Below are 23,878 nucleotides of genomic sequence, written 5' to 3'. Positions count from 1 at the left end.
ATCCTTAACCCACTGAGCAAGGCCAGGGATCGAACCTGCAACCTCATGGTTCCTAGTCAGGTTCGTTAACCACTGAGCCACGACGGGAACTCCCAAGAGCTACATATCTTTATGGTCCAAACAGGCATTGCCCTGAGTCTCTCCTTGGCCTTAGCCACCTAGCATTCCAGAACGGCATTGGGCTGGCTGGCTGGCCTGGGGAGCCCCTGTCCTACACCTCTGGTCTCCCCGAAGGCCAGACTCACAGAGGCTCAGGGAGCCACCCCCTCCTCCCCCAGGGTGGCAGCAGGAAGAAGGAAGAAAGAGGATCGCCTCCAGCTGGCCCGGGAGACAGACCTTCCTGTGCCTATTAGCCCTCCAAGAACCCCATCCTCCCTCCCTCCCTCCCTGGAGGCCTGTCCACAGGGACTTGGGATCAGCCAGAAAAGTCAGGCAACTTTTCAGGGACTGGAGCGAGGGGAGGTGAGGTCTCCCAGCCTGGCCTGAGTCCAGCCCCTGTGAGCAGCGCGGTGCCCAGCCCCACCCCCTGCTGTGCCCTGTCTGTAACTCCAGACTTTGACCCTGAGCTCCAGTCCCGGCTGAGGACAGGACGCCCCAGAACAGGAGCCTCCCTCCAGGAGAGAGGACCCTGTGCCCACAGCAGCTGCTGCTTTTCTCCAGAATTTCGGCACGCCAGGTGAGTGGGTTGGGGGCAATGGCGGAGCAGATCTGAGCGTCCTCCCAGTGTCGACAGAAAAAGTTCACGTGAGAGTCTGACGCAGGTGACAACCTTGAAGGGACCACAGGTAAGGACTCTCACCTCTCCAAGCCTCAGTTTCCTCACCTTGAAGATGGGCATCATAACTAACCTTTTACAGGCTTAATCTGATTATTAAAAGAAGTGATGACTATAAAGGGCTTAGCACAGAACTGGGCATATAGCAAGTTCGCAGTACATGGTAATTATTTTTGGGGGGACTGGGAGCTGGTAGCCAAGCTTTTATAGAATCTGTTCCATTTTAAAGATAAACTCTGAAACTTCATAAAAGGTAGCCATATGGGGCTCATTTCAATATCTCACCTGTGACTTGATCTTTTTTTTTAAACAATTCTTTCCTCTTTTTTTTTTTTTTTTGATGTGTGTGTAACAATCCAAGGCATGAGTGGCATTAAGTTCCTTTCTAGGGACAAGGGAGGTTATAAGCAAAAAAATGCAAGACCGAAAAGTAAGCAGAAAGTGTCAGTGGCCCATTTATTGCCGGCTGCCTAAAGAGCTCTACGGTGCAATGCAGAAAACTCAGGTAGAACCGGGTCCAGATCAGAATGCTGGCCCATACTGGCTGTGTGACTTTGGGGGAGAGACTTCCTCTCCCAGAACCTCACATCTATAGAACCTCTTAGAGTAGCTGAGCAGATTAAGAAAATGTCTGTACTGCATCTGCATGTGTCTGGCAAGTGGCAGACGGCCAAAATTCCCTTCCTGCTCCATGCATATGTAGACATTATAATTACACACACACACACACACACACACACACACACAAATGTGATAACCTCAGCTGTTTGCATCTTCCTGAATGCATGGGCCAAGCACGCTTGGTTGAAGCAATGGCATAAAACAGAAAACTGCAATGCTAATAAAAACAGCAACAACAAGACAAGGGTTGGACAAAGACAGGACTGTGTGTAAAGGTGACCAGGAGCTCATCACTCACATGCATGAATGATTTTCCCCAAGGCTGGGTCTCTCAGATCCTATAGTCTGGCAGCTGACTCTGCTCAGAAACTTATATATTTACACTGCATTTTAATACACACATGAACACACCCAAAGTTGCTATAATCAATATCAAATTAGATTCAAACACTTAACTAAGATAATTGACTTAGGGCATACATATTTCCTTTTCAATTCTATGCCAATCACCAACACACTAAAAACTCCTACACTCCTTATGTTTATTGTTTTTTTTTCAATGCAGGATCATGAAGTCTTAGCTGTTTCTCTTCACCTGCTTGATTTCTTTTCAAATCATGGGGTTTGCACACAGAGCACAGTGGGTAAGCACACAGCCTTGAGAATCAGGCCGGCCTGGGCTCTCCTTCTAACCAGCTCATGTCTGAGCCTCAGTTGTCTCATCTGTAAAATGGACATAATGATAACTCGAGGGTTTTTAGAAGATTAAAATAGATAATGTATGTCAAGTTACTGGAAGAACTTGACTCGAAAAATGTGTGACACATATGAAGAGTTGAAAAGCTAGCAGCTGAAAGTATTTTTTAATTCAGTGAATTTTATTATATTTATAGTTGTACAATCATCACCACAACTTAATTTTAGAACATTTCCATCCCAAATCTCAAGTCCATCTCTCCCCCACCAACCTGTCCCCTTTGGTAACTGCACATTTTTCAGAGTCCGTGAGTCTGTTTCTGTTCTGCAAATAAATTCATTTGTATCCTTTTTTAGATTCTACATATAAGTACTAGCATATGATGTTTGTCTCTCACTGCCTAAATTTACTTAGCATGATAATTTCTAGATCCATCCATTTTGCTGCAAATGCCATTACTTCATTCCTTTTTATGGCCAAGTAATATTCCATTGTATACATGTGCCATATCTTCTTTATCCAGTCCTCTGTCGATGGACATGTAGGTTGCTTCCATGTCTTGGCTGTTGTGTATAGTGCTGCAATGAACATTGGGGTACATGTATCTTTTTTCTGGAGCCACGGTTTTCTCCAGATAGATGCCCAGGAGTGGGATTGCTGGATCATATGGCAGTTCAATTTTTTTTTTCAGGAATTTCCATACTGTTTTTTTTTGTGTGTGTGTCTTTTTAGGGCCACAATCACAGTATATGGAGGTTTCCAGGCTAGGGGTCGAAGTGGAGCTGTAGCTGCCACAGCCACAGCAACACCAGATCCAAGCCGCATCTGTGACCTACACCACAGCTCATGGCAATGCTGGATCCTTAACCCACTGGGCCAGCGAGGCCGGGGGTGGAACCTGGGTCCTCATGGATGCTAGTTAGATTCGTTTCCACTGAGCCACGATGGGAACTCCTTTTTTTTTTTTTTCATACTCTTTCCTGTAGAAGCTGCAATTATTACTTCCCCATTGCCAGGCCTTCTCTTTCACGGAAACTTTTCAATCCCAAGACTCTACAGATCCTTGGATCACAAACATGTGACTTTGGCTGTGTGGCCCCTCTTCCCTGGACCTCAGTTTCCCCTTCTGCATGATGCTGTTTTGCTCATCTTTAGAATGTTAGACATTGGAGAAACTGAACCACATGCTGTAACTTGTTCCTCTTTATCTTGGCTAGTTGGACCCAGCAGTTTCTCTGGGTCCCCTCCCCCACAGCCCCATGCTCTTCTCTTGGGTAAGTACCATGGCTCCTAACCAGAGGCTTTGTCACACCTGTCTAGTATTGTTATTGGAGACATGCCATGTGACGGCTTTGGTCTGAAATCTCTTTCTCCCTGTCCAGTCAAGTGAAGTGACTTACCCAAGGTTACACAGCTGGTATGTGCCAGAGCCAGGCTGTGAGCATGGGTCTGTCTGACCCCCAGCCTGGGCTCTTCATGCCATCTCTCCAAGACACACCACCTCCTGGATTCATTATGGGGAATTTGAAATACAGGAAAGCCCTCTAATCCTGCCTTCTTAGTGTCAGTGTATGAAATTGGTGAAAGAGCCAGAGATCATGCAGAGCCGAAAGAACAGAGAGGAGAAGTAACTTGGCCAGGGTCATACAGCCAGCTAAAAATGAAGCCAAGTCTGACACGCTCTCCTTCCTCTCTCCTCCATATCCAGCGTCCTTTCTGTTGTTATTTTCAAGGTGCTGAGGGACAGAAGGAAGGCACTACATGTTGAGTCCAGACCCTGACCCAGGAACTTTCACCAGGCTAGTCATTTAATTGTCAGATGACCCTGTGAGATGGGGGTTAACCTTGGGTTTTTTTGGCCATGCCATTAGCCTGAAGAAGTTCCCGGGCTAGGGATCAAACTCATGCCAGAACAGTGACAATGCTGGACCCTTAACCCCTAGGCCACCAGGGAACTCCCAGGTTAACACTATTTTACAGCTGAAAAGATTACATCTCTCTCTCTCTTTTTTTTTTTTTTTTTTTTTTTTTTTTTTTTGGTCTTTTTAGGGCTGCATCCATGGCATATGGAAGTTCCTAGGCTAGGGCTGGAATTGGAGCTATAGATGCGTGCCTACACCACAGCCACAACAACGCAGGATCCAAGCCACATCTTTGACCTACACCACAGCTCATGGAAATGCTGGATTCTTAACCCACCGAGCAAGGCCAGGGATCGAACCCGCATCCTCATGGATGCTAATCGGATTTGTCACTGCTAAGCCATGACGGGAACTCCAGATTACATCTCTTGAGGCAAAGTATAGGGGAGGAGATGAGGGGTCCGGAGAGGGTCCGCCCCTGCAGCCAAGCCCAGGCTCGTGGCCAGAAAGAGAATCGCCCAGAGGAACGATGCTTTTCCGTTTTTTGGTTTTTATCTCCAACTTGGCTGCTGAAACCCCAACAGAGTCCAGTTCTTGTGGGCTGGAGCCCTTTTCCCCGTTACAAAACTAGGCCATATTGAGAATGTCCTGCCATTCAAGGCCACCGCTGCAGTTGCCAGGAGGCGAGGTCTATGGGAGGAGAGTTGTGAGCAAAGAGGAGGGAAAGTTGAATTTGGCCCTTCTGGGCACAAAAAGTCCCCTTGTTCTGCCTCAGCAGGAGCCGGCAGAATATTTTCCTGCTGTGCAGGCCCAAGCAGTTTCAAGGTCAAAAGATGCTAGGTCTTCTAAACTTCCGAGGACCCAGCCAGCCCAGCACCCTGAGGCAGGCCTGGAAAGGATGCGCTAGAAGATCTGAGTTCTGAGGCCAGAACTTGCATCCAATATGCTCACAGCTGCATCCGCTAGCTGCCAACTTGGCACACAGTAGGTGTGCAGTAAGTGTGTATGAGTTTACCTGAATTAAAATCAAATCCCAGCAGCACCATTTACTGACTGTGTGACCTTGGATAGGTTACTCCACCTCTCTGAGCCTTCATTGCCTCATCTGTAGAATGGGAGCAATAACACCAGCCCCTACCTCATAAGAATGTTGGGAGACTTAGATGAGATGATGCATGGGAAGTGCTTAACAAGGGGGACACACAGTAGGTGCTCCAAGCATGTCAGTAAGTCACTTCTCTTGCACTAGATACCGTGGTAAGCTTTGTACATCTGCCATCTTGTGAAAACTCCCATCTACTCTCTGAGGCGTGAGTTATTTTCTCATTTTCCAAAAGAATTTGAGGCTCAAGAAGCATCTTACCCAAGGTCATGGCCAGCAGGCAGCAGAACTGAGATCTGAGATTTGAAGCCCAGTGTCCTAACCTCTAGACTACCCAGCCTACAGCTGGCCAGGCACTCTGCTCCTTTTAATTTTGCCAGGATATTCAGGGAGCTCCCCAGAGAAGGCTTTGTGACCCTGGGCAAGTTATTGTGCCTCTCTGTGTGCCCATTTTCCTACATGTAAGGGTCACTGAGAGGCTCAGGTCTAAAAAGGTCTGGGTGGAGTCTGGCATTTTCTAAGCCATCAGCGGCTGGCGGCGATGGTGGTGATGACGGTCCAGGTGATAGTGGTGATGGCACGCCTCAACCCCTCCTTTCCACAGGCTGGCACGATGCGTGTGGTGGTGATTGGAGCAGGCGTCATTGGGCTGTCCACTGCCCTCTGCATCCACGAGCGCTACCACTCTGTCCTGCAGCCCCTCGATGTGAAGGTCTACGCAGACCGCTTCACCCCGTTCACCACCACTGATGTAGCTGCTGGCCTCTGGCAGCCCTACACCTCTGAGCCCAGCAACCCACAGGAGGCGTGAGTGAAGGTCCCAGAGGGTGGCCTGGGGCTGGAGAGGCTGAGTCTGTAGAGAGGATGTCCCTTCTCAGGGTTCCAATCATCAAGAACAACCCTTCAAGGAGGCTCTGGCCTGACATGCTGTGAAGACAATACAATTTACTGAAGTCCTTAATATGGGCCAGAGAGATTCTATACCTGTTCTTGGCCAAAAAGCTGAGAAGCCATGTGTGCCAGACAGATGAAGGCTTGGTCTTCATGCTTCCTCTAATCTGGGTGGCTGTTGATGTTACACAGCCATCAGTCAAGAATACCTCTAAGTGGGTGGATTGATGTTTGGATCTAGCAAAGAAGTTGCAGAGGTCACTACATTATTTTAGAAACCACCAGCTGCTTCAACAAAGGAAGCCTCAGATGAATAACGGCTGGAACATTATCATTGTCACGCCCATAAATTCCAAAACCAATATTCCTGATCAGTGGGTGGCAATCCAGGGGCTCAGGCTTCTTCCATATCATGGCTCTGCCATCCTCCTCCATGGCTTCCAAGGTTGCTGTTCTCGTGGGCCAGCACAAGGACCAGTAGGCAGAGTCTTTAGGGTCCATTGGCCAGAATGGCAGCCACATGGCACACCTAGCTGCAAGGGAGTCTAGGAAATGTTATTGAGCTGTGGAGTGGGTGGGGAGAGGGAGAGGAGGGGGGAGGAGGAGAGAAAGCCGTAAGGGGGTGTTGGAAGCAGTAAGGGATGTCTGTCACTGGCGTGTGCAGTGGGTGGTGTCCAGAGTGAGCCTGAATCACGGGGCTCACAGTCCCCAAAGCAGATCAGCACTTTCATTTAAACTCTCATCTGCATGATCTCAAGCCAGAGTTGGGCTCCCAATGCTTGTGATGGAACATTCTTTGTACTCCTGCTTCTTTACCTACTAATGGGGAAATATTAGAAAGTTTGCAGGTGTGGGGTGGGATGGGAAGAGATCAGTGGCATTTGGGGTAAGGTAGATTTCTGGATTTGGACCCATCCCACAAGCTTTCCCTTGGCTGACCATGCAAGCCAGCCCCTGGAGCTTTCTCGTCTAGCTCAGGCTATTAGGTGATCAAGACTGTGGGGGATCCTTCCAGGAACTGGAACCAACAGACCTTCAACTATCTCCTGAGTCACATCGGTTCTCCCAATGCTGCAAACATGGGTCTGACCCCAGTCTCAGGCTACAACCTCTTCCGTGAAGCTGTTCCGGTGAGTGAGGAGTCCTTGACCATGGGGCAGAGGCTTTTCACAGTCCAGGGAGTCTGGGAAGTACTTTGAACCTCTTAGGCAAAAACTCCTGCATTCAAGACAAGTTTACTTTAAATTCTATTTTTGATCTAAAAATTATTTTTGTTTTTTTGGAGTTACCTGGTGGCTCAGGGGGTTAAGAATCCAGCGTTGTCACTTCTCCAGTGTGGATTCAGTCCCTGGCTTGGGAACTTCTGCCTGCTGTGGCCATGGCCAAAAATAGTTATTTTTGTTTTCAGTTTTGTTATTAAATTGGCAGAGATCAAAGAATCTGATGATCCAGGGGAACTAGCCCTCCCTTGAGTGGTATGGGTAAAATTCAGACTCTTCCTGGAGTGGTGGGAACTTGATGCTGAAGCCCAAAGATTTCCTGTTTCAGGACTTTCCATCCATATGGACTAAAACACTTACTCTGGTTCAGACTTATAAACTACCTGCTGTGTGCCAAGCCCTGTCCTAACCACTTTACAACTAGAGACTCGTTTAATTCTCATATTTACCAGGGAGCAAGCATTATCACCATCCTCCTTTTGCAGAGGCTCAGAGAAATGGAGTAACTTTACTTGAACTCACAAAGTTACTTAAAGCAGAGCTGGAATTTGAATCCAGGCTGTCGGTGACCACATGCTGCCCAATGTGTTATGAAAGGCACAGTCGTGGGGAATGTTTGGAGAGGGTGGTCTGGCTGGGTGCCCAGAATCCCATGCCAGGCCCCAAAGTTAAGTCAATGTTTAGCACTGTGCTAAGGGCATTACTTTCATTATCTGTTACCTTCCAAGAGTGAGTATGACTCATTATACAGATAAGAAAACCGAGTCTCAGAGAATTCAATGTGGTCCATGGTGAGGCCAAAATCTCCCCTGAGGTTGCCTGATCGTCCACTCTGCTACCTCCCATTTTCATCCCTTGGTGACCTTCACTGCTGCCCCCCTTTTATCCCCCTATTTATAATCTTACCCTATCACTCATCCTCAGCCTTATTCCTTTTTTTTTCTTTGTCTTTTGTCATTTTTTAGGACCACACCCACAGCATATGGAGGTTCCTAGGCTAGAGGTCAAATTGGAGCTGCAGCTGCCAGCCTATGCCACAGCCACACTGACGTGGGATCCGAGCTGCATCTTCAACCTACACCATAGCTCATGGCAATGCCAGATCCTTAACCCACTGAGCAAGGCCAGGGATTGAACCTGCATCCTCATGGATACTAGTCAGGTTCTCTAACACCTGAGCCAAGATGAGAACTCCAGCCTTATTCTTAATATATAGCAACATGATATAGCATCATGATTAAGAACATGGACTCTGCAGCCATACTATATGGGTTCAAATCTCAGCTCCACCATTTACTAGCTGCGTGACCTTAGACAAATTATTTAACCTCTCTGAGCCTCAATGAGCCCACCTGTAAAAGGGGAATAAAAATATGGAGTTCCTGTTGTGGCTCAGTGGAAATGAATCTGACTAGCATCCATGAGGATGCAGGTTCAATCCCTGGCCTTGCTCAGTGGGTTAAGGATCAGCATTGCTGTGAGCTGTGGCATAGGCTAGCAGCTACAGCTCCGATTCAACCTCTAGCCTGGGAACCTACCTATGCTGCAAGTGCGGCCCTGAAAAGCCAAAAAAAAAAAGTATCTACTTCATTGCATTTTTGTCAAGATTGAAGGGATTGGTATAAGTAAAGTGCCTGGAACAGCAATTTCCAGATAATAAACATTATGTAAGTTTTTGTTATTATCATTCTTATTGATTTTCATCCATCCCATGCCTTCTTCTCTCCTCCCTCTAAAGGACCCTTACTGGAAAGACATGGTCCTGGGATTCCGAAAGCTGACTCCCAGAGAACTGGACATGTTTCCTGATTATAGGTAAGGTTATAGTCACAGGTGAAAGGGCTGAAGCCCCACCGTTCAGATAGATTTGTCCAGAAGATGGAGGCACCAAATTTCTAGTTCCATCCCAGGCTTAGAGCACCTGGTACCCTGGTCTTCCAGTGCTCTGGGCAGCTCTTTCGGAGATCCCACCCACCTAAACTGTTCCTTAGACTTGGGATGTAAGGGATATGGAATCACAGATCTCAAGCCCAAACGTTCCATACCACTATCCCATTTTGTAGATGAGGAAACTGAACTTCAGAGAGGCCAAGTTACCTCCCAGAGGTCACACAGCCAAGTGACCAGAATGGGATTTCAACCCTGTCAAAACCCCTCTATTCTTTTCTCTAGAGCCTGATGCCTCTCTGGCCCTCTCCTCATCTCACCCCATGTCTGAGTCCCCTCTACGGATGCACATCAGTCTCTACTTGCACACCCCAATGTTAGGGATGGCTTTGTCTGATAGAAAATGTTTCCTTTGAGCTGAAAACCACTTCCCCTTTAATGTCACCCAGTGGTCCTTGCTCTACCCTTTGGAGGGCCCAAAGAATGTGACAGTTTCCACATCCGTTTGATAGCCTTCAAATATAGCTTTGATTCTGACCATTTATTCCCACCTTTTGCCTTCTATGACTCTAGATATGGCTGGTTCAACACATCCCTGATTCTGGAGGGAAGGAAGTACCTACAGTGGCTGACAGAAAGGTAAGATTTTCAGCTTCACTTTGAAGAAGGTACTCCCGGGGACCTGGGTTGTAGTGGATGATGGTTTATGGGATTTGTCTTTGTATTGACCAACCCCAAATGTAGAAGAATATCTTTGAGTTTGGTGGGAGCTATTCTTGGTCCTGACCACCTCTGCGCATTAAGGCAGTGGTTTCCACACCTGGTCGGAATCACCTGAGAAGTTTTTACATGTGATGTTTATTATCAGTCTCATTAAAACCTGTGATGTTTGTGTAATAGTTTTAATAGGTTCTCTTAAGTTTTCCAGATATATTTACATCATCCAAAAAACATAAGTTGGCTCTCACTTTTGTACTTTTTTTTTCTTGTCTAACTGCTGTGGCCAGTACTTCCAGAACAACATTAACTAACACAGATGATAGTGGATGGGATGTCCCTGTCTTGTTCCTTATGTTGATAGGAATCTTGTAGTTTTAAAATTAGCAAACATTAGCTTGAGAGACACATTTGTAATTATATTCACATATATTCATATTAAGACTCCATGTATTTCTTTTTGTTGTTGTTGTTATTTATTTATTTATTTTACTTTTTAGGGCCACACCCATGGCATATGGATGTTCCCAGGCTAGGGTCAAATCCGAGCTATACCTGCAGGATCTGAGCCATGTCTGCAACCCACACCACAGCTCATGGCAACGATGGATCCTTAACCCACTGAGCGAGGCCAGGGATCAAACCTGCAACCTCATGGTTCCTAGTCAATTCGTTTCTGCTGCACCACAATGGGAACTCCTTGCGCCATTGTGGGAATTCCCATACATTTCTGAAATATTAGAATTTTAAAAATCTGGAATGGATGGTGACTTTTATCAAATGACTTGGGGAGGTTTTTAAAAGTAGATTTCAGGACCCCACTTTGTATCTACTGAATCAAATTCTCTGGGGTGCTCAGAAATTTGTATTTTAAGAAGTTCCCTGAGTGATTTTAATTATCGGCCAGGTTTGGAAATCGCTGCATTAAAACACAGTTATTCCTCCTAATCTTTGGACACTTATGACTCCTGTCCAGCCTCTTCCAGGAAAGAATGCTCCCATTTTTTCTTTCTCGAGGAAACCATGTGGATAAAATAATCTTGAGGTTATGCTTCAGCTTACATATGGTTTACTTCCTAGTCTTTCAATGTTTCTTCTATATTCCAAATGAAGACATATATTTTTCCTTTGTGAAATTTAGGAGGAGAGGTGGGTACCCCCAGCCCACCTCTTTTCTCATACTCTGCTTTGGACAAAGGAGCTTTTGGCATCGGTCCAACTCTGCCCCTCCTCCACCCTGCATCTCATCCCCTTTGATAATACAAAGCAGTGTGGTCATCATAAGAGGCCTGGGTTTAAGTCCCAATCCCATCATGAACTCTGTATGACCTTCCACAAGGCCCTTCTCCTTTCTTTATCTACCCAACGAGGGAGGCATGGGACAGAGACCTGAATACAAGAATTTTTGTTGTGTTTGATCATCACAGGTTAACTGAGAGGGGAGTGAAATTCTTCCTGCGGAAGGTGGAATCTTTTGAGGAGGTAAGCCAAAGGGCTGCAAGGGGCTGGATGTGGGAGAGAGAAGAAGGGGGGCCTTTGCTTCCTATTGCAGGGTTGAGGACCCCTCCTCAGGCTCCCAGGGTCCCTTTGAGGAATGTCCCAGACTCTAGACCTATTTTTAATCTCAGAAGGAGTCAGGTGTTCTGCCTTGATGTTGGTGGCAGGAGCAGATGGACAGTGGGATCATGGTGGCCATTAGGGACTAATCTATAACTGAGCCTCAGTGGGTTTTAGGGCCAGAGAGCTGCCCCCCACCCTCAAGTTCCAGACACTTGGTTGCTTCTTACCAACATCAAAGTCAACATCCCCATTCCTACAAAGACTTACTCCAAACTGACATCACCATCAATAAGAAAGACAGTAGCAGCTACCATCATCAGGCCTTGGCTATGTACCAGAAGCTTTGCTGTTTGACTTCACTCAACCTCAGCACCCCGAATAGTGCTAGGTACATGGAAAACTCTTGGTGCCCGCACCATTAACATATATGAGCATCTGTTCTAGGTCAAGCCCTGGTGAGCAACTTGGAATATATACTTGACTTAGACACAGCTCTCCATCCCAAGGGCCTCACGGTCCAGTGTGGCAAACACTGGCTCATGAACAACAGCAGTGTATCCCCCGGACTGACCTGTGAGGGGAGTCACTGGGGCTCGGCTCAGAGTTTGGTACCCACAGTGCTACATCCTTGAGCTGAGGAACATCACGTACAATGCATGGAGTTAAGGACTTTAATCGTGCCTTCTGCAGATGTCTCAGCAGAGTGGAAGGCAAGAGAATGAAATAAAAAGAAGTCACAAGGAGGGAGCAAACTATCTGCATCGTTTCTGACTTCTTCTGGAGGTTCAAGATTTCCCCCTTCCACTGCACTCCTTTCCAAACACTTGTATAGGCAGGGTCACACTGGGGCCTCACAACACCCTATGAACAGGTATTACCAACCCTATTTTATTATTTTATTTTATTTTTGCTTTTCATGGCCACACTGAGGCATATGGAAGTTTCCAGGCTAGGGGTGGAACTGGAGCTGCAGCTGCCAGCCTACACCACAGCCACAGCCACAGCAACTTGGGATCTGAGCTGCATCTGTGAGCTACACCACAGCTCATGGCAACGCCGGATCCTTAACCCACTGAGCAAGGCCAGGGATCGAACCTGAGTCTTCATAGATACTAATCTGATTTGTTTCCCTTGAGCCACGACGGGAACTCCCTAGGAACCCTATTTTACAGCTAAGGCAGCTGAACCTTAGATCACTCAGTGGGGAAATTGCAGAGCAGGGCTTGGAGGCAGAGCCATGGATTGCTCCTTGAACCCCCTCCTGGCTGTTCCACAGGGAGCAGAGAGCTGCAGAGTGGGAGGGGGCAAGAGATACCAGGGTTCTCCCCACTCCCATCTTACCTGCCCTGTTGGTTGCTACCAGGTGGCAAGAGGTGGCGCTGATGTGATTATCAACTGCACTGGGGTGTGGGCTGGGGTGCTGCAACCGGATCCCCTGCTGCAGCCAGGCCGGGGGCAGATCATTAAGGTGAGTCTGAAGGGGAGGGGTGAGCTTTTGTTGATAGACTGTTTCTGCATGCTTATTTCATCTCCAAACATAGAGGATGAGTCGGGGACATCTGTCAGAGGAAACACCTCCACACCCACCCTGCCCCGGTCTTCAGGGCATTGACATGTTAAGGAAACAAGAACCAACATGACCCTTCCAAATATACCCTTTTTTTGGGTGGGGTTCTTCCTAATAATAAAGCATCTGTGTGTGTGTGTGTGTGTTTGTCTCTATGTGGGAGTGGCACAGGCCTGTATCATAATAAAAAGAGTCCATGGTTATGGAGTGTCTACCTAAGTGCCAGACACAGGACCGAGCACTTCATTGTGTTAATTAATTTGATTGTTCCTGCAATCCTTTGAGATGGGTACTGTCACATCACCATTACCATGTTACAGATGGGGAAACGGAGGCATGGAGGAATTAAGGAACATGCACAAGTTCATACCATAGTAAGGGGTGGAACAGGGATTAATTAGAACCCAGGCAACCTAGTTGAAGAGCCTGGGTATGTGAGCATTGTTCTACATCCACCTCTCACTGTGTACATGTGCACATGTGTGTGAGGCATGCCTGTTTGTGGGTATGTGTGCATGTGTGCATGTGTGTGCCCACATGAATGTACACAAGTGCATTCACAGGTGTATGTGTATTCCTGAGGTGGGCTGAGATGTATATGTCTATACACATGTGCTGGGCTTTTCTGTAGGTAAGAATGTGTGATGCTTTGGGGACCAGGGGTGGCTTTCGATCAGGACAGCTCTTCCTGAAAAATCAAGAAGTCAGGTGCAGACTTGGGACAGAGGAGTCATGGGAGGGCTAAGGAATCAGCTTTGCCACTCTTGTCAGAAGGTCTGGTCCTTGGGGTGGGGTGGTGGGGGGGCACGCAGGGGAAGGGAAAACCCTGATCTACCTCTCCTGATGAGACTTCTCTGTTTTCAATAAACAGGTGGATGCCCCTTGGCTGAAGAACTTCATTATCACCCATGACCTAGAGAGAGGCATCTACAACTCTCCATACATCATTCCAGGGTAAAAATCTGACATCCTAGAGAAGAGAGGGCACCTTCCTGCCCCTGCCCTCTTTATGCCCCTGCTGACAACACCAGGCCTCTTGCTTAGTTTTTTTCAGGTTGTTATCTACAATTTTTTGGGGGGCTTTTTCTAGGGCTGCACTCACAGCATTTAGAGGTTCCCAGGTTAGGGGTTGAATCAGAGCTACAGCTGCCAGCCTATGCCACAGCCAGAGCAATGCCAGATCCAAGCCACGTCTGCAACTTACACCACAGCTCAGGGCAATGCCAGATCCTTAACCCACTGATTGAGGCCAGGGATCAAATCCATATCTTCATGGATACTACTCAGATTTGTTTCTGCTGGGCCACTATGGGAATTTCTTTATCTACAATGTTTTTAAGCGAAGTTGAGCCATTAAACTTCTGGGGAGGCAGGACTGAGCTTTAGCTGGGCTCTATCTTGAACAGACTTTGGGATGATAATATAAGTGGTGCTAGAGACAAAGGGAGTAGATGTGATAGCAGTGACCCCAGCAGTGTTTTGAATGGCAATAATGGAATTAATAATGGGCGGGGCTGATGATGATAATACTGGTGCTAGAGGAATGGTGGCAGTTGAGATAGCATTGTTATAGATCAGGAGATCAGTGTTGATGATGGTGGGGATTGGGAGTTGGGAGTGGTAGTTGTTGCTGATGGAGATGACAATATCGATGATGACCTTTTTTGTTTTTTGTCTTTTTAGGGCCACACCCATGGCATATGGAGGTTCCCAGGCTAGAGGTAGAATTGGATCTGTAGCTGCCAGCCACAGCCACAGCAATGCGAGATCTGAGCCGCATCTGCGACCCACATCACAGATCACGGCACCGCTGGATCCTTAACCCACTGAGCAAGGCCAGGGATCGAACCCGTGTCCTCATGGATCCTAGTTGGGTTCGTTAACCACTGAGCCACGACGGGAACTCCAATGATGACTTTTAATAGTGTGGCAGAGATGACCGTCTCAAAGGCCATGTTAATGGTGTGACTGTGCTGACTGTCTCAATGGCGATGCCAGTATTAATGGCGATGCTAATGGTGGCAGAAATGTGAATGGGGCTGATGGTGACAACATATTAATGGTAGCAAGGAAGGCAGTAGTGAAGATGATGTTGTTGATGGAGATGACAGTATTTTTCCCAGATTTATTGATATAATTGCCATATAACATTGCGTACATTTAAGATGTGCAACATGATGATTTGATATATGTATATATTATGAAATGATTACCACAGTAAGGCTCATTAACACACCCACCACTTCACGTAATTACAGTTTTTGTGTGTTTGTGGTGAGAACATTTAAGATCTACCCTCTTAGAAACTTTAAAGTACAAGGTATATAATACCGTATTGTTAACTATCATTACCATGCTGTATATTAGAAGGGATGACAATGCCGACAGTGATGTTAATGGGGTTAGTGGAGGTGGTGGTTGATGGTGATGACTACAGCAATTGCAGAGATGTTGATGGATTCTTCTTCTTATTATTATTTTGCTTTTTAGGGCCACACCTGCAGCATATGGAAGCTCCCAGACTAGGGGTCCAATTGGAGTTACAGCTGCCAGTCTACACCACAGCCACGGCCACCTCAGGATCCAAGCCACATCTTCAATCTACACCACAGCTCACATCAAGGCCAGATCCTTAACCCACTGAGTGAGGCCAGGGATCAAACCTGCATCCTCATGGATCCTGGTTGGGTTCATTAACCGCTGAGCCACGAAGGGAACTCCTGACAGCATTATTAATGAGGATGATAATATTGATGGTAGTGGTGATTTAGGTAGCCAGGGTGGTAAGGGTGAGCATGGCGTTGGCCCCCTCTTCATTTCAAAGGCTGTGTTTTCCTTCATCCTTCATCCTGCTCACTTTGATCTAGGCTGCAGGCAGTGACACTTGGAGGCACCTTCCAGGTGGGGAACTGGAATGAGATAAACAATATCCAGGACCACAACACCATCTGGGAAGGCTGCTGCAGACTAGAGCCCACACTGAAGGTAAGGTGGGGAAAGGAACCAGGGTCCTAGCAGCTTGATCATGAGGACACTTGAGGATGGGACGATGCCATGACTGGGATAACTGAGCAAAATAATTCCAACAAGGGACTGTGGAATATACCCAAATTTGACCATGTACAGGGAAGTCCTACTGGGGGCTGATGAAACCTATCTGGCCCTGGCTAAGAGTTGCTCTCTCTTGAGGTGATAGCCCCAAATCACCTTAGTCTGTCTTCACAAGGAACAGATGTATTCGTTGCAGAAATCTTAGTTTTCACATTTGCCTGCTAGTGGTGGTGACAACAGTGATGGTGGTGAGGGTGGGGATGGAAGTAGTGGTTGGTATTGATGGTGTGAAAAATGCTGAGGTGGTGAAAATGATGGTAATGAGGAGCTGTTAGGGTGGTGGCTGGTGGTTCTGATGGCTGATAAAGATGAGGCAGTTGATAGCACTGGTGGGAGTAGTGACAGTAATGATATTGGTGGTCAGTAAAAGTGGTGATGATTGTATGGTAATGAATAAAATTGATGGCTGTGGTGGTGATGGTAATGAGCTTCTAAATGCTCACTCTATCACTGAAAAATGGCATCAGAAAAAAAAATAATGCAGAGATGAATTACTAACACTTGTCTTTCCAGGATGCAAAAATTGTTGGTGAATATACTGGCTTCCGGCCAGTACGCCCCCAGGTTCGGCTAGAAAGAGAACAGCTTCGCTTTGGATCTTCAAACACAGAGGTATACTCTCCTGGCAAGAAAAGGGATGCACTTCCACCACTTCTAAGAGTGTTATTTCCAGGAACAGTCATGCCTGACCTCAGGCAAGGGCTCTGGTGGCTAATATCCCCTCCTCTATAAATGGGGAATCAAGAGTTCACGTCATGGCACAGCAGAAACAAATCCAACTAGAAACCATGAGGTTGCGGGTTCAATCCCTGGCCTTGCTCAGTGGGTTAGGGATCTGGCGTTGTAGTGAGCTGTGCTGTAGGTCGAAGACTCAGCTCGGATCTGGCATTGCTGTGGCTAGCAATGTGATGTAGGCTGGCAGCTACAGCTCTGATTGGACTCCTAGCCTGGGAAACTCCATATGCCGTGGGTGAGGCCCTAAAAAGACAAAAGACAATAAATAAATAAATAAATAAATAAATAAATAAAAATAAAAATAAATGAGGAAACGGAGGTTCAGCAATGGTAAAAGACCTGCTCAAGGTTATGTACAGGTCACCACTGATTTTCTCCCAAGGTGGGTAAAAGAGTCTATTAACACAGGAGGTTCAGCCCTCCAGAGTGGGATGGAAACCAGGAAGGTGATTTAGGGAATTTCAAATAATTTGATGGGGGAGTGGGGCTCTCTAACCTCAAGTTCTAGATGATTCTATGACTTTTACCGTGATGAGTGCTTAAAACATGTCCATCTCCGAAGCAGAAGAGGAGTCTAGGGTGTTGACTCCGAGCTCCCCTGTAAGCTCCCCCTGGCTGCTCTTCCCGGGGTCCCCACCATCCCACCAGGGTACCAAGAGGAGCTCTGGTACCATCAGGCTTGGCCCAGGATTCTTCAGGAGGCTCCTGAATTTTCCAGGGCAGATCCAGACCTTCTATCTTACCTCTTCCAGGTCATCCACAACTATGGCCATGGAGGCTATGGGCTCACCATCCACTGGGGCTGTGCCCTAGAGGTGGCCAAGCTCTTTGGGAAAGTCCTGGAAGAAAGGAATTTGCTCACAATGCCACCATCCCACCTCTGAAGACATCAGTGACCACCGCCTCCCCCACAAAACTCCCTGCTCCCCTCAGCCAACTACTCAATGTGCTCCATTGATTCCCGTTCCCCCTCCTCCACCCCTGGCTCCTTTCTGCAAGAAGCACGAGGTGAGAGGAAACCATGAGATCAGTTCCTGGAGGCAAGTCCAACCCTACCTGGGGCCCCTCTGATGGCTGAAGTCTTTCCACCATCGTGGGCCTGACATTACAAAGAACAGCTGGAGGCTCTTATCCCACAAGTCCGCAGAAAGAAGGAAAGCTCAGGAAATTCCAGTGGTGAGCAGAAAATTGGGGATGGATGGGGTTAAGTAACCTCATGAGAAATCACGCTAACACATTAAAAGTTCTGAAAAGTCCCACAGCTAAGACATCGAACTGATGTCATTTGGTCCAGTCTTCCTAAACCTATCTGGCTATGGAAACTTTTGTCCCAGAGCACCACAGAACACACTTTATGGAACATTGGAACAGATTCCATGGCAGGAAGTTATAGGTGGAGCTGGAGGGTGGAGGAGACAGAAGAGGCAAGTCACTGAACTAGCAACGGGGGACACCTGTCCCACATCCAGGATTATCAATGGCATCAGCTTCCCACTGGGTGGCGCCGTGGGCACCATGTAACCCTTGAGGAGGGCCCACAGGAGAGATGATCCCAAAGGGAAACTTCATAGAGAATTAAAGTCACCAAGCATGCTTCATGCTTGGGTCTCCCTCACCTTCTAGCTGGCACCCTCTGAGATGGCAAACAGACTTCCAGATGTTTTGGAAAGCCTTGAGTGAGCCCAGAAGACCCCTTAGCATCTTCATCCCTCATGATCTGCCTCAGCCTCTAAGGCTGAATTTTCATTGGCCTGAGGTTTTTGTGAAAGACCGGAGCATCTGGGACCAGGGGCGCCCTAGGCACTGTAAAGAGGTCTTGATTGACCTGTGCCATCTATGTCCAAGTCAGGTTCCTTTCTCTGTCACTTCCCCTGATGGGCTCTTCATAAAGCATCTGCCATGATTTTGGTTGACCCCAAGGGAAGTAGAGTGAAAGAGCCAAGATCTTGGAGTTCCTGACCTAATAATACTAATAACACTAAGTTATTATAATTCTTATTCTAGCTATATTTGGTTGCATTCTAACTGGGTACCAGTGCTAAACTCTTGCACACATGACTCATTTAATCCTTATAGCGAACCCCCACCCCCTAAGAGTTGCTCTTATTCCCATTTCATAGGTGAAAAGAGTAGGGCGGAGAGAGGCAATCCAAGGTCAACAGGGGGGCAGGGAGGGGAAGGGGTATTATGGAGATTCAGGGCCAAAAATTATACGATTCCAGTGCCTCACTTTCAACCACCACACAACTCGGAATCCCAGGTTGGGAATGCAAAACAAAGTTATGAAGGAATCGGTTGGTCTCCTCTCCATTTCTTTCGGCAAACTGGCAAGAAACCAGCTCTCTCCTCACAGCTAGCTTTGGGCCAAGATTGGGGGCCTTTCTGAAGACTTCCTGCTGCTGGGAGTAGACACAACATTTAGTTTTTGGCCAAAGTGATTACCAACCCTAAAACTCCCCTGGAGAGCGACCCCTACCAGTCAAGGCTAGTTGTCAGCACGAACTCTCTAGGGTCCAGAACACAGTGCATTCACAAAAATGTATGGGGCCAGGAAAATCTCAGACAGACCCAAAGTGACACTCCTTTGCGTAAATGGTGAGGACGTCTTTGCAAATATGGCTTCCTCTTGATGCTGCCCCACAATTTAGGATAGAAGGAGCAAGGGGGAAATTCTGCAACCCACAAAGCGAAGTAGGACATTTGGCTTGATTTCCTCACATTCCTTCACCTGATATTCCTGCTCCCTCCCTAAAGGTGATCTTCAACTGTGTTTTTAATGACTTTGTGGCTTCTTGCTGAGTTTACAAATGTTTATCTTTCCTCATTAAATTGTTTTGGCACTTCAGTCAAAAAAATCAATTGGTCATAAATGCATGGGTTTGTTTTTGGACTCTCAATTCTATTCTCTTCATCTGCATTTTGATCCTTATGCTAGTACCACACTTTCTTGATTACTTGCAGTTTCATAGCAAGTTTTAAAATCAGGATGTGTGAGTCCTCCAACTTTCTTTTTCTTTTTTTAAATTCTTCTTTTTCAAATTTTTTCTTTTTTTTTTTTTGGCTATTCTGGTCCTTTGCGTCTTACAATCAGCTTGCCAATTCCTGCCCAAAAAAGCCAGGTGGGATTTTGATAGGGATTGTGTTGAATTGATAAGAGTAATTTGAGGGTGTACTGGTTGATACCCTAACAATTTTAAGTCTGCTGATCCATAGTCATGGGCTGTCTCTTCCATTTATTTACATCTTTGATTATGCAGTAATGTTTTGTAGTTTGCTTAAGTCTTGCATACCTGTTAAATTTATTCCTAAGTGTTAGTTTTTTGATGCAATTGTGAGTAGAATTGTGTTCTTATTGATGAATTTAGGAAGTGCTCTGTTCTTTGGCCTGGTGGGGGTAGGGGTATATGAAGTGGTTCATCATGAAATATCTTTTTTTTTTTTTTTTTGGTTGCACTCACGGCATATGGAAGTTCCTGGGCTGGGGATCAAACCCATGCCTCAGCAGTGACACAAACCACTGCAAAGACAATGCCAGATCCTTTAACCCACTGTGCTATATTGGGATCTCCTATCATCAAACATTTTTTTTTGTTATGGCTGCACCCACAGCATTTGGAAGTTCCTAGACCAGGGGCTGAATCTGAGCCACAGCTGTGACCTACACTGCAGCTACAGCAACACCAGATCCTTTAAGCCATTGCACCAGGCCAGGCATCAAACCTGTGCCTCTGCAGTGACCCAAGCCACTGTAGTCAGATTCTTAACCCACTGCGTCACGGCAGGAACTCCTCAAATATTCTTGATTAATAGACAATGATAATACATAATGTATCTAGATGTTAAATTGTCAAGGATTCAGAGTACAGTAAAGTACCAACAGTGACTAAGTCTGACCACAAACACCAAATCTTTGAGTGGGCTTCAGAATGTTCTAGAGTGTGGGGATGGCAACCTGTGTGCCGCCCACAACACTCTGCATCCGTCCATTAGCACCTGTAACACACTGTGTTCTCATGATCTGTGTTTCCTCCACTGCACTGTGAGAACCATGTCTTAATTCTTTTTTTTTTTTTTTTGTCTTTTTGCTATTTCTTTGGGCTGCTCCCACGGCATATGGAGGTTCCCAGGCTAGGGGTCCAATCGGAGCTGTAGCCATCGGCCTACACCAGAGCCACAGCAACGCGGGATCCGAGCCACGTCTGCAACCTGCACCATAGCTCACGGCAACGCCAGATCGTTAACCCACTGAGCAAGGCCAGGGACCGAACCCACAACCTCATGGTTCCTAGTCGGATTCGTTAACCACTGCACCACGACGGGAACTCCTTAATTCTTTTTTACATCCTCAGTGTTGACTATCACTCCGGATACATGGTGGATATTCCTTGTATACCAACCCCATACCATGACGTGACCCGTAATAGAGTTACAAGGAACAGACTTGAGAATTACCTGTGTGTCGTGGGGGGTTCCAGGCATACCAGTAACGGTCATGGCCAAAGCCGCCAAGGGCACACCTCTTGACCCCACCTCTCCCTGCCCGAACCTATTGGGACCAGGATTGAACCAACACTGAACTGGGCCAATCAGCTTCCTCTCCTGAGACTCTGGAAGCTGGACATTGAGCAGCTGATTCAGATATGTTTGCAGAGCTGAGCCCTGGTGAGTGGGAGCCAGACGTGTGCTTGGGCACATGCAGCAGCCACGGGAAGAAGGAAACTGGCCTGCAGAGAGGGACAGAAACCGGGGCCACAGATCCAGAGAGGGGGCCACCTCAGGCCCCGGTGGCTCTCCAAGTCCCTGTTCCTTTTTATTTCCAAGATCTTTCTAGCTTTTCAGAGGCTGCAAACTGGTCACCCATCAACCAAACCTGGCCTGCAGATGAATTTTATTGGACTCACACACTAAAAAGTTTAAATGATCCAACACACGAAAATTAAAACAGATTTTGATCCAACATACCAAAATTTGGAGATTTCACATAAGAATCCAGATTCCTGTCTTGAACATCAGGAGAGCCAATGGTACAACAAAATCAGCTGGAGCCGAGGAGCAGCCTCCCTCTTTGAACAGGGCCTTTGTCCCCTACTCTGCCACTGTCTTCCCCTCTTCCTGCTGCTCCCTACACTTCCATTTCCCCACATTTATATTCCCCAGCTGTCCCCTATAGGAAAATAACTTCTGTTCCTAGCCTTATAATAAAGCTGTACTTTTTTTTTTTTTTTATGGCCATGCTTTCATCATGCAGAAGTTCCCAGGCCAGGGGTCCAACCCATACCACAGCAGTGACCTGAGCCATAGCAGTGACAATGCTGGATTCTTAACCCACTGAACCACCAGAGAACTCCAAGCTGTGTTTATTAATTTGAATTAACTGGAGTACAATTTCTTCTTTCTTTTTGTCTTTTCTAGGGCCGAACCTATGGCATATGGAGGTTCCCAGGCTAGGGGTCAAATCAGAGCTATAGCTGCCAGCCTATGTCAGAGCCACAGCAACAGCGGATCCTTAACCCACTGAGCGATGCCAGGGATTGAACTTGTAACCTCGTGGTTCCTAGTTGGATTCATTAACCACTGAGCCAAGAGGAGAACTCCTGGAGTACAATTTCTATTCCTTGCAACTAAAACACTTTTTCTCCTTGCCTTTTTTTTTTTTTTTCTTTTTTCAATAGCTGCACCTGTGGGATATGGAAGTTCCTGTGCTAGGGGTGAATCAGAGCTGCAGCTGCCAGCCTACCACAGCCACAGCAATGCCGGATCTTTAACCCACCGAGCAAAGCCAGGGATTGAATCCGCATCCGTACAGAGACTAAGTCAGGTTCTCAACCCACTGAGCCACAAGGTTCCAGAACTCCCTAAAACAGCCTTGATGGAACCCTGTGCCAAGGTTTCTATCAACCATCTCTCATCCCACCATCATCGCCTTCCTTCTCTGAGCTAACAGAATTCCAATTTTGTGTTCAAGAGGCTGTGGGGAGTCCTTCTGTGGGAGTAGGCCCTTCCTTCCCCAGCCATAATAGAGGACTCATGCTGGGATGGGCATGTGACCCAGGTTTGATCAATGTGGAATGATGGTAAATCTGCTGGAGGACTTCCCTTTCCAACTAAAAACAACAGACCTTTCAGGAAGACAACCTTCTGTGACTGTTCCTTCCCCATTTCACATCCTTTGGAAAAAAAATTGATGCTCGGCACTTTGGCAGCCATATCGTGACCATGAGGTTTCACACATAGGGTCAAATGGCCAGCAGGCAGAGGATGGTGGAGAGGAAAGGCAAAACCAAGCTGGGTTCTTGGAGTTTCCATTGTGGCTCAGCAGTAATGAATCTGACTAGTATCCATGAGGATGCAGGTTTGATCCCTGGCCCCGACTCAATGGGTTAAGGATCTGGCCTTGTTGTGAGCTGTGGTGTAGGCCACAGATTCGGCTTGGGTCTTGCATTGCTATGGCTGTAGTGTAGGCTGGTAGCTACAGCTCCAATTTGATCCCTAGCCTGGGAACCTCCATACCCCTCAGGTGTGGCCCTCAAAAAAAGAAGAAGAAGAAGCCGGGTCCTTGATGACAACTGTTGAGCTGCCTAACTCTCTAGGCTTGTTGTTAAATGAAGAATTAATATTCTAATGGTTTAAGCTGCTATTGACTGGTTTTACTGTTTCTCACAGCCCAAAGTTATCCCAGTCCTTTGATGTTTATTGTAGTAACCAAGGGAGACTGCTGATCTCATCCTTCAAGGCTCTCTGTCGCTTAACATTATTTGAAAATAATGAATACCTGGAGTTCCCTGGTGGCTCAGTGGGTTAAGGAGGTGGTATTGTCACTGCTGTGGCTCTGGCTACTGCTATGGCTCAGATTTGACCCGTGGCCCAGGAACTTCCCCAGCCAAAGAAAAAAAAAAAAAACTAAAAAGAATATTCATTCATATTCATTTAGAAGTCCATCTCTAAGATATTCTTTGGTCTTGCTGCCTGCACATCTCATTGATACTGAACATACTTGAAGTAAGAGAAAGAAAGTAACCATGTAACTCTAGCTACCTTTTGACATCTTTTGCCATTTTCTAAAATCTTTCCTAACACCGAGAGAAACTGATGACATTTCCATTAGTAGAAAGGGGAGCCTTTAGGTAGTTCAA

The 23,878-nt window shown here is 46.8% G+C and overlaps 1 protein-coding gene across 1 annotated transcript; it reads left to right on the top strand.

Annotated features, from left to right (window-relative positions):
- Window positions 1–598: 598 nt before the first annotated feature.
- DAO (D-amino acid oxidase) lies at window positions 599–19,602 on the top strand (the record flags this gene model as incomplete). The annotated part of the gene is given in 11 exon segments (NM_214066.2): window positions 599–785; window positions 5,662–5,864; window positions 6,964–7,078; window positions 8,907–8,983; window positions 9,629–9,694; window positions 11,200–11,254; window positions 12,696–12,800; window positions 13,771–13,853; window positions 15,767–15,884; window positions 16,524–16,622; window positions 17,498–19,602. Coding segments are annotated over 10 exon segments (1,044 nt in total). The 3' UTR covers window positions 17,630–19,602.
- Between the last annotated feature and the right edge of the window lie 4,276 nt (window positions 19,603–23,878).

This window comes from Sus scrofa, chromosome 14 (genome assembly GCF_054392235.1).
Source record: "Sus scrofa isolate SSC_HxYL_T2T_F1_AM1 chromosome 14, Sscrofa_HxYL_maternal_Yorkshire_Landrace_v2.0, whole genome shotgun sequence".
NCBI classification, from domain to species: Eukaryota; Metazoa; Chordata; class Mammalia; order Artiodactyla; family Suidae; genus Sus; species Sus scrofa.
The sequence above is the reverse complement of the archived record's forward strand: the minus strand, read 5'-3'. Positions and strand labels throughout refer to the sequence as shown.